Source organism: Palaemon carinicauda, chromosome 10, assembly GCF_036898095.1.
Source record: "Palaemon carinicauda isolate YSFRI2023 chromosome 10, ASM3689809v2, whole genome shotgun sequence".
NCBI classification, from domain to species: domain Eukaryota; kingdom Metazoa; phylum Arthropoda; class Malacostraca; order Decapoda; family Palaemonidae; genus Palaemon; species Palaemon carinicauda.
In genome coordinates, this window is record NC_090734.1 from 68,810,940 (window position 1) to 68,821,846 (window position 10,907).

A 10,907-nucleotide genomic window follows, 5' to 3' on the forward strand; every position below is an offset into this window, starting at 1 on the left:
CATGTGTCAAAATTTTTATTGTCTTATAGAACAACGCCGCACAGCACAACAGGCGTGGCACCCTCAAATTTGTTGATGGGGAGGAGGATAAGGTGTAAGTTAGATTTGTTGTATCCAAGTTTGCAAAGTGATTTAGAAGATAAAGGGTATAAACAAGTAGCAAAGCTTCCCAATGTAAGACATTTTTTACCTTTGTCTGATGTCATGGTAAGATCGTACAACACTCCAGAGAAGTGGGTACCAGGAGAGATTGTAAGAGAGATAGGAAATTTACATTATGATGTGTGTTGGTGATAATGTTGTAAAACGTCATGTTGATCAATTACAGCCGTTAAACAGAAAGACAGTAGAGCATGTGAATGTTAGAGATGAGAAACTTAAAGAAGTAGTTAGATCAAATGAGTCAAATATTAACCAAGATGGTCCAACATCCAATGTAGATTCAGAACCAATTCATGTACCAGTACAAGATGAGGTTAAAGTGCTTCCTAATAGGATTAACAGAGGAAAGCCCCCTGAGAGATTAGATTTATGAAGATTTTTACAATGTCAAGTTAAGGGGGAGGAGACTGTTATGTATTATTGTAATGTACTATATTATTTCAAGTGTTGCAGGTATTGCACAACATTGCATCATATTGCATGAATAAGACATGTTATGCTTTATACATAAGAGTAATGATTTGTTTTGGTATTAGGATTCAAACATTTGTTGGTTACCTCAGAGATAGGATGTGATTCTTTATGATTTGTACTGGAGTAGGATTTAAGTCTTTTCAGAGCGATGCTCTTTTGTTTAGCAATGTTTTGGTTTGTCAGATTGTGTAAGACGCTCCATATACACTTGGGAGTCAGCTGTCACAGAGTAAACATTACAATGTAGTCTTTTATGCATTAAATGTATTTTTTAGAATACCAACGTCTTATTATCCATCAAGCACACATTGACGAGATGGGATCAGCTGAGAAATAATTACTAACAATTGTTCATCTATGTTCCAGGTAATTATTATGGTTAATAGAACTTCCTACCTAAGTATCAATATCGAACAGTGGGACAATTACCAAGAACAAAGAAAGGTAACGAATATATGTTAGCATTGATGTTTCCAGTGACGAGATACCCAGAAGCCATACCCGTCAGGAACAGCCGTGCCAAAGTAGAAGTTACTAGAATTTTTTACCAAGTTTGGTATTCAGGAAATCGTTCAGAGTGACCGAGGAACAAATTTCACATCAAAATTGTTTCAGGTCGTGATAAAACTATTGGATGTAAGACGACAGCTGTCTAATTCCTATCACCCAGAGACCCAAGGAGCATTAAAGAGATTTCTTCAAACCCTAAAGAATATGTTAACAATGTACTGCAAGGAAACAGGATATGAATGAGACATCGGACTACCTTTGATGTTATTTGGGGTACCCTTCTCAAGAAAGCATGGGATGTAGCCCGAATAAAATGGTGTTTGTACGAGAAGTTTATGGTAAAAATTATGAATTGACAATGAGGATTTAAACCAAAGACAAAGAAAACTATTGAGTTTAATAAGTGAAATTATAAATGTTGAACTGCCGTTTCTCGTCTTGAGAGGAAATCACCCGAAAAGCTGTCTTCGGATGTATGCACCACTTCCTCTCCACAGTAACTCATCTACCATATGTAAAGGACCTAAAATAATAATAAAAAAGAATTTACACCTCTTGAAAAAATCAATTTAACGTAAGAAATTAATCGACAAATTTAACGTGAAGGGAATGAAATTCAGCAAGCTAGCTTCGTGAAAACGTAAATTTCGTAAATGAACACTCGTTACTAAATAAGAAAAACAATATATAAATTACGTTCGTAGTTAATCTTAGTCAAAATGAAACACTATTGGTTTACAAACCAAAGGCACAAGTATAATGGTAATTATAATGCTAAAATCCTTTACTTTAATTTTTTCGACGTGTTGGCGACCATAATTTAAACTATAACAAGCGTAAATTATATCTAAGAAACAGATCAATCCTATTGAGCCTGCATAAGGTCTCTCAACTGACTTACGTTTCTTTAGATCCTGGTCTTTCGTGGATAGATGATAAGTCCAGTTGCTTGTGTTGCTTCTCTCCGAACATGAAGTCCTATCGCTCGGCCTAGGTGGAGTTTATCGCTCCATGACACTTGAAATCTTCAGTGTAAAAAAATTGTCAGAAATCTCCTTTCCGGACTGCTTTCTGTGTTGGTCTCTGACTCTACCCCGCTGGGAATCTGTCTTACTGGAATCTGCCTCCTCTGGATTCTGGACCCCTGAATATAAATACTCAAAAGGCACAGTGAGTGGATATTTAACTGTCAAACAGTCAGTTTAAAGAACTATTCAGGCTCAATAGTAAACAGTCTGAAATTATCCTATAGTCATAAAACAAATTACCATTAAACAAATGCCCATAGTTCCAACCACCACCAAAGTAAACAAAAGACACAATGTACTTTTCAATACAAACAAAAATATACGAAAAGCATAAAGATATTTCTTTACACTCCACACCAAGGGTTCTACATTTAATTTTTTGTTAAATGTAGAACTCTGGAATAACTAGAAAAATTTCAGCCTTTTCTTTTACATTCCAGGCCAAGGGTTCTACATTTATATCCTTAGTAAATGTAGGACTAATCCCAAATTATATATGAATATATATATATATATAATTGTGAAATGAGCAAAATTATGTACAATTAATAAACCCAACTATGTACAGTTATGTTCCTGAAAGGTTCCTCAAATGTCACTGATCATACCTCGAGTCTTTTGCATGCTTTGCAGAGCAGCTTTCCTCTTGGGCCTCTCTTTATTCTGAGGCTTATCTTCCCCCAGGTTTGCCGTGGGATCGGTAGTATTAACAGAAATATGATCTGTCAATGTTTTAATATTTGATTGTGACATTTCCTTGCGCGTTAATATAGGGATTAAAGATGTGACGTGTCGTCGAACCATCTCCCTGTTTTTACCTTTAAGCAGAACAGCGTCAGTTACTTCATCAAGTACGTTAGTTTTAACGTCTTTAACAACTGCCAATGGGAAATTGGTAGGTTTGCAATTCTCCTCTTTTATCAGTACAATGTCCCCTACCTGTAATTTTTTGTGGGTAACCGGCTTATATCTACTTTTATCATTGACAGCCTGAGTCATCAAATTATTCAAAAATTCTGCATTGTAGGTTTCTATCAAATGTGTGCGCACTTTCTTCAGTTTCTCATAACTTGTTCTTATGGTATCAATAGGGTCAGTGTTTAAAGACCAATCAGGATCATTGCTAGTGGGAAGCGGCTGCATGGCTGGAATAAGATTCAAAGATATTAAGTCCAAGCCATGTATTAACTTCTCTGGGGTAATAGGGTCTGGAATTACGTCATCACTGGTATCTCTTAGACCTTCCGAGAAAGCAATAGGCCTTCGTTTAACCAGGTGAATAGTTTGTGAAACCACAAACTCAAAATCTCTGTATTGAAGAACATTTTTCTTGATTGAGCAATGAAGCAACTGACGGACCATCTTCACACATACTTCCACTAATCCCCCAAGAGGATGATGGCCTTTAAAATATTGCTCAAATTTTAATGGCCGTACTCCTTGTTCTTCAAAAAAATTCTGGGTTTCTGGATCATTCAGAAAGTCAGTAATTATGTTAGCTCCTGCAACTAAGGATGAACCAAGATCAGATAAACATAATTCAGGCACTCCATATTCAAATGAATGAAGCTGTAAAGCTCTAATGAACTCACCTGAGGTCATGTCAAGACAAACTTTTAAATTAATAGCCCTAGACCAGAGGCAAGTTATGCAAAGAATCCAGACTTTCACCTTTTTGCCATTGTAAAGTACAAAGTAAGGGCCTATGTGATCTATGAATATTGTACGAAAGGGAACACTAGGTGGTTCTTGTCTGAATAACCTGTAGGGAGATTGATTTAGTTTAATAGCTCTCTGCTTCAGTTTTCTACAAAGTATGCATTCTTGCAGGATGCGTTTCACAACAGAGAAACAGTGTGGAATCCAAAATTGTCTTCTTAATTCAGACAAAACCTTGTAACAGCCTGAGTGATACATTTTCTCATGCAAATCTAAAACAATTAATTTTGTGATGTAGCTATCCTTAGGAAGCAAAACAGGAAATCTGTAATTCTTATCATTTTTCCATCTTGAGAATTTGCTTTTCACTCTTAGAATTCCCTCATTATCAGGATATACATTGAGTTGGTTAACAATGTTTGGGATATCTTTAACGAACGTAGAACCACTGTCAAAATACCTGAATATCTCGGGAAAATAAATGTGCTGTTCTATTCTAATTATGTAATTCATTGCCTTGGCATACAAGTTTTCGTCAAGAACTCTCAGGTTTCCATACCTCTCAGGATACCTGGAGTAAAGTTTGCATTTTAGGCTCTCAATAAACTTAAACACGTACCTATAAACAGATACAAGCCTAGACAAACTGGAAAATTTGTTTACAGTCACCAAGTGCTCTGGTTCTCCCTTACCGGCTGCACCAGTAATAATTTGGCCGGATTTGAAAGACGCAGAACACCCAACTGTTGATGCTAAATGTTCTGCACATTCCTCTTCGGTGGAGCCGAAATTAATTTGATTGTAATTCTCCGAAACAACATCCCCTGATTTTGCCCTGGGGTTTGGTACAATGAAATTCATTATATCACTGCGACTTGAATAGAAGTTAGCAGATTCTTTCAAAAACACTGGCCCAGAGAGGAAATTAGACTTAACGGTAGTTTTATATGAAGCTACACGAGTGACAAGGTCAGCTGGATTTTCAATACCTGAAACAAATTGAAATCTTATAGGATGCATCTCACACAAGGTAATTAAATGTTCTAACCTATTACGGATAAAGGTGCTGTGTTTATGCATCTTATCTAATTTATAACAATGGGAATTAATCCAGGATAAGGATACCAAGCTATCAGAAAACAAATGGAGTTCCTTTATGTTGATTGCTTCAACATATGAGGGCCCAGTTAATTCCTTATAGGTATCTATTAACACTTCTGCACCCAAAGTAATGGCCTGAAACTCAAGGGAAGGCATGCTCTTCCCAGATAATTGCTTATTCACAAAACGGTTCTTAGCTAGAACAAAGTTCACTTCTAATGACTGGATATCCTGAATAAAGATAAACAGTTCCGTATATATCCTTACTACTATCTGTAAAGGCAATCAGTTTATATTCTCCATTTCTCTGGCCAACAAATCTTCTAATTCCGAGGCTGGGAGAAGAATTTGCCTGTCGACATATGTTTTTCCATTCTTTAATTTCTGCATCCGGCAATTTGGAGTCCCAGGTACAGGACGAATCACATTGTAATTTATGTAGAAAGAGCCGTGCTCGATTTAGAAGGGGCAAAGTAAAGCCAAATACGTCATAGTGACTGGCAATAGTTTTCAAAACATTCCTCTTTGTATTTGCCTCACCATCTAAAACTAGAGGCTTAGTGGATAGGGTATCATCAACTCGATCCCATAAGAGCCCCAATAATTTGACTGATCTGCTAGTTTTCTCGCCAGAGCTGTTATCAATTTCCTCTTGAATTTCAGTATCATTTGTTACAAACTGCTGAAGATAAAATTTATAGGGCTCAAATATTCCTTTTAACTCTTGAAAGGCCCACTTCAATTTTTCACTATTATTTGCAGCAATACTGCCATTATCCATATATATTAATGAATAAATGTGTCTTTTAAGCAAATTTACCTGGTCATCATCATCAGTGTCAATCATCAAAATCTTATAAAGTCCAAGTAATAATATGCAAGGGGAACAAACAAGACCAAATGGAAGTCTTAAGCTACGATATGCAACAATACTGTAATCTCCTTTTTGTACATTACGATGCCATAGAAAAATTAACTTGCTGGAATCTAGATCAGAGAGGCATATGTTGAGAAAGGCTTTTTTAATATCAAAACACAGGAGTTTGGAATCAAAGCGTAGCTGTAATAAAGCTGTGGTGATCTTTTGGTTTAAACAAGGTCCACTCAACATGGATTGATTGTGACTCATGGTTACTCCCTGTAAAGGATTATTTTCACATAGATTAGATAAAAATACTACTCGACATTTTGTAGTGTCACGTTCTGGTTTAAATACTGCCATGTGGGCCAAGAAACTGTGATTTGGATTTTCCTCCAAGTACTGATCAAGGTTGTCAATTCTTTCTATAATGCCTTGTTCAGATTGCTCTCTAAAGCATTGGTCGATTAATTTCAACTTTACTCCATCACCCTTAGAGTATCTTTGGAAATTTGAATTTAGAATTTTAGTAGCTAGAGTTTTATTTTGCCCTAGCAAATGTTTCACTTTGTGATTCCAGATTAGTGGCATAATTAACCTGCCGTCTTCGTTACGCCTTGTATTTTGAAGAACATAATTTATTATTCTTTCGTTTTCAACTACCTTACCGGGAAATATTTGCGTGTCATAATTCAAGGTATCTGTACAACACTTATCAAGGATCTCTTGAGTAGCTCTTTCCAAGGAAGCATAATTGATTCTCCCCGCATCGTTCACTATTGCTATCCTGCCTTCACTTTCTGTCAGATCATCACAATCTAGGAGAGGATCTAAAGAATTATGACTTGAAAGGGCAAGATCCTCACATGTATACAAAGGCACTTCAGCTTTTGTCTGTTCTTCCCCAAAGCAAGGAGGGAGGTGCTTCAAATTGCTCCTAATTTGATCTGTGTTACCCACTAGCATTACACCTGCAGCAGTCAAGGAATAAACCGACGGTGCATCATTCTCATTACCCCCAAATGAAACTGTTGTTTCAGGAAGACAATAAGCAAAATTTGACCCGAGAATAAAATCTATGTTATTAATTTCATCTTTTCCGTCCTTCAAGAAGTCATCAGCCAAGGAATATCCCCTGTTCATAAATTCCCGAACAATTTTCTGCAAGCCAGGCAATTTCAATGAAGTGTGAATAGATGGCACACCCGTTGCTTCAATCTCGTAAATATGATCTCCAATCGTCAAAGGCACTGAAATGTTCGCAGAAAAATAGAAAGATCGAGAGGAAATGGTTGGAGAATATGCCAAGAATTTGAATAAAAGGATCAGAGAGATAAGGAAGTTTTCCCTCGAAAACATGAAAACAAGCCAAGGAAAAATTAAGAAAATGTTTTATATGAAAATTAAGGATAGGCAGTTTGCGTTAGGACAACAGGTGTTGGTTTTCTTACCTATAAGGGAATTCCCACTCACCAACAAGTTCCAAGGACCATTCCAGATTTTGGAGAAGATTAGTGACCCGACCTACGTTATTGAAACCCCAGGAAGAAGGAAGAGCCAAAGGAAGGTACACGTTAACTTATTGAAACTATACCTAAACGAAAACAAGACCGAAGCTTCACAAGTGTGTATGGCGCAAACCATTCCATCCACGGAAGACGACAACGGATGTGAGGTAGGGGCTGTAAGCAAGGTGAATAATTCGTCCCTCATTAGGAACTTTAAAGGCTATTATCAAATCCCTTTGGATGACAAAGCAAAATTGTTATCAGCTTTTATAACAGTTTGGGTCATATCAATACAAAGTCATGCCATTTGGTCTAATGAATGCACCCGCTACCTTTTTGCCAAGGGATGAGAAAATCTCACCTACCTAGGCCAGGAAACATAACCTACAAGTAGGCACAAGGAATAGGAAAGAAGGGGGTGGTGATGGGAGACCCAGAAAATGGTGAGGCGGCATGAAAAGGAAGGCCCAACAGCAATAGTATTCCAAATGGTCTGCCATGGTAGGACACAGAGGACGTCTTCACAACGAGGCATAGCCTACTAAAGACTAAGAGAGAAGCCTAATATTGGTTAAGGCGATACAATGGTTGCACTCGATCGACACACGAGTTTCTGCTGAACGGCTAACACCTACCATATTGCGACACTGTTTGGTAACTTTAACAGTGAGGCATTTGTTGACCGAATGCCCCAATTATAATAAATTAAGAAATAGATATCTGTTTGAGGCTCGAGGTGAAAATGGCTGGTTCATCCTTGCCAAGATTCTTGGACAAGATATGTCCTACAATGCGAGAGGCATTTTTTAATTTATTTCAGAAGCAGGACTTCTGAAAACTATTTAACTTTTATAGTGAAATCTTTTCTTTTATGGTTTTTATTGAATAATCTTTTTTTTATATATAAAAAATGAATTATATTGGCATCAATGACCTTAGATGTCAGGATACCAGAAAACTTTAAATCAATCAATCACCATCAGAACAGGGGCATTCCAATGGGTAAACGTAAGTAGACACAGGGAACAGGATCCCAAGGCATCTATTCAGGGAAGAATAACCATGGCTTGTTATTAACAGGTCGCTGATTTATACACAATATCTTTCGGGATATTTCCCCCAGAGGTTAAAACTCCATTAATACCTGTAAGGTAAAATATCTCTGGTATATCCCACGTAGAAATATCCCAAGTAAAAGCTGCTAATGAGAAACTTCCATCAGGACGACATGGCTCGAGCCCAAAAATATATATATATATATATATATATATATATATATATATATATATATATATATATATATATATATATATATATATGTACAGTATATATATATATATATATATATATATATATATATATATATATATATATATATATATATATATATATATATATATGTACAGTATATATATATATATATATATATATATATATATATATATATATATATATATATATATATATATATATATATATGTACAGTATATATATATATATATATATATATATATTTATATGTATATATACACATACATATGTGTGTGTGTCTGTATATATAAGCATATATATGTACATATATATATATATATATATATATATATATATATATATATATATATATATATATATATATGCATATATATATTTATAAATGCATGTATGTATATATATATACATATATATATATATATATATATATATATATATATATATATATATATATATATATATATATATACATATACAATTATATAGGCAGTATAACTTAGCCATTGATGTTTGCCAACTGTTACATAAGCGGATGGGAAACTTGGTGGAGCAAAGAGAACTTTTAGTGTGAAGGAAATGGCCCCCTAAATCTTGATGAAGTCAGTGGCAGCAGGGAGACGGATTGGGTTTAAGGAGATAGACAAGATGTTTCTTCAGCTTCTAGTCCTGACGCCTGGCGGTTGATCTTACTGGAATTAGTAAGAACTGGCATGGTTCAGTTGCCTCAGTTAGATAGGCACTGTGTATCACAAGGAACTGGCTATCCTCTGGTAAATCTAGCTAATGAATCCTCAATGGATTTAGTCAGTCAATGGATAGAGAAGAGGACAGAGTGGCCCCCAGTCTTGGGTGTACCTGTGTGCTAAGAATCTCCCAGTTTATAAAAATTAAAGAAAAATTAGAATTGGTAGTTGGAATGTTAGAACCATGAATCAGACTGAAAACTTACAGCAAGAGGAGAGTGAATTTATGAAAAATAGTTTGGATATCTTGGCCCTAAGTGAAACACATTGTAAGGGGATTGGTAAGGAAATCTTAGACCAATGCAATATATAAATCTATTCAGGAAGGGCAGATGGCATTGGAAGAGAAGGGGAAGGAATGATGATGACACCAAGAGCAGAAAACGCATTAACTGAGTGGAAAGCTGTAAATAGTAGATTATTACTTGCAAAATTCAAATAAAAAATCAAAGCAGTGCAATATGAGTATTGTAGTTTGATATTCACCAAAAAATAATTCCCTTGAAGAAAGGAAAGATGAATACTATGAACTGCAGTGTAATAGATGAAATTCCAGAGAGAGATATGAAAATTGTAATTGGTGACTTCAATGCTAAAGTTGGAAGGAATAATCAAGGTATAAGGAATGCGATGGGCGCTAAGGGTCTTGGCGAGGTTGCAAATAAAAATGGAGCACATATAAGTTTCTGTTCAACATACATAAACTCTTAGATACCTTTAACGATATCTTATTTTCATAAACCTTTGGATACTTTTAAAGGTATTTTGATTGTTTCTTGTTAAGTAAAGGGTTTAAGAGTTTATACTTGAGCTCCTTCTACTTACTTATCATGCACAGTAAACACTAAGTTATAATTAGAGATGAAAATGTAATATTATTACTTCATGTTGCTAAACGTTCTATTTTTAAAAAAAGATAACTTAAATGATTCATGGTAAATGTTTTCTTGACTAACCTTTTCAAACCCAAAGCTTTAGACGATATAACAAGTTGATCAGATATGACCATATAATGTCTTAAAGCATTGGCGACCATATACTGCCCTAAAGCAGAGATGATGATATAGCTGCCAAAACCCAGAGAACCAGAACGACAGGACCTCTAGTCGAACCATCTTACATGTTTTTTGTGTAGTAGCAGATCTTATATTCTTCATGGACCACAGATCTTATTGGTGTACGACTAATGTGAAGAGTTACTAATAATGAGTTTGACGATGAAGGCGAAAAATCAACAAAGAAAGTACCGAAGGATTGGGGAGAAAAGGCAGCAGGGTTTATAGTAGTTTGGAGGTAAGAATCAAGTTATATTTACGCATGTTTCAGTCGTTTTCAAATTGTATAGATTTGCATTAAGTCAATTCATTAACCCAACTTGCACATGCTATAAAAACTTCACCTGACAGTTCGTGATAATTTGAAGGAACTTAATTATTGTCATTTCACTGTTATTTTCTAGTGAACTTTGAAATAACTTATTGAAGTTTAAGTATCAAATGTTAAGCTAATAAACAACGGCGTTCTTTCTTGTGTTAACATTAAAAAACTTATAAAACTTTAGACTGGGCAATTAAACTTGCTTACATGATAG

General features: G+C 35.4%; 1 protein-coding gene across 1 annotated transcript; it reads right to left on the reverse strand.

Moving 5' to 3' along the window:
* Positions 1–1,494: 1,494 nt before the first annotated feature.
* Positions 1,495–4,939, reverse strand: LOC137648415 (uncharacterized). Its single transcript, XM_068381336.1, has 2 exons — positions 2,048–4,939; positions 1,495–1,669 (listed from the first exon to the last, which is right to left on the reverse strand). The coding sequence occupies exon 1, from the start codon at positions 4,911–4,913 to the stop codon at positions 2,763–2,765; it is 2,151 nt and encodes a 716-aa protein (XP_068237437.1). The 5' UTR covers positions 4,914–4,939; the 3' UTR covers positions 1,495–1,669; positions 2,048–2,762.
* Between the last annotated feature and the right edge of the window lie 5,968 nt (positions 4,940–10,907).

Excerpts from the sequence above, each read along its gene's own strand:
- LOC137648415 (XM_068381336.1), bottom strand. The coding sequence starts at position 4,913 with ATGCATAAACACAGCACCTTTATCCGTAATAGGTTAGAACATTTAATT.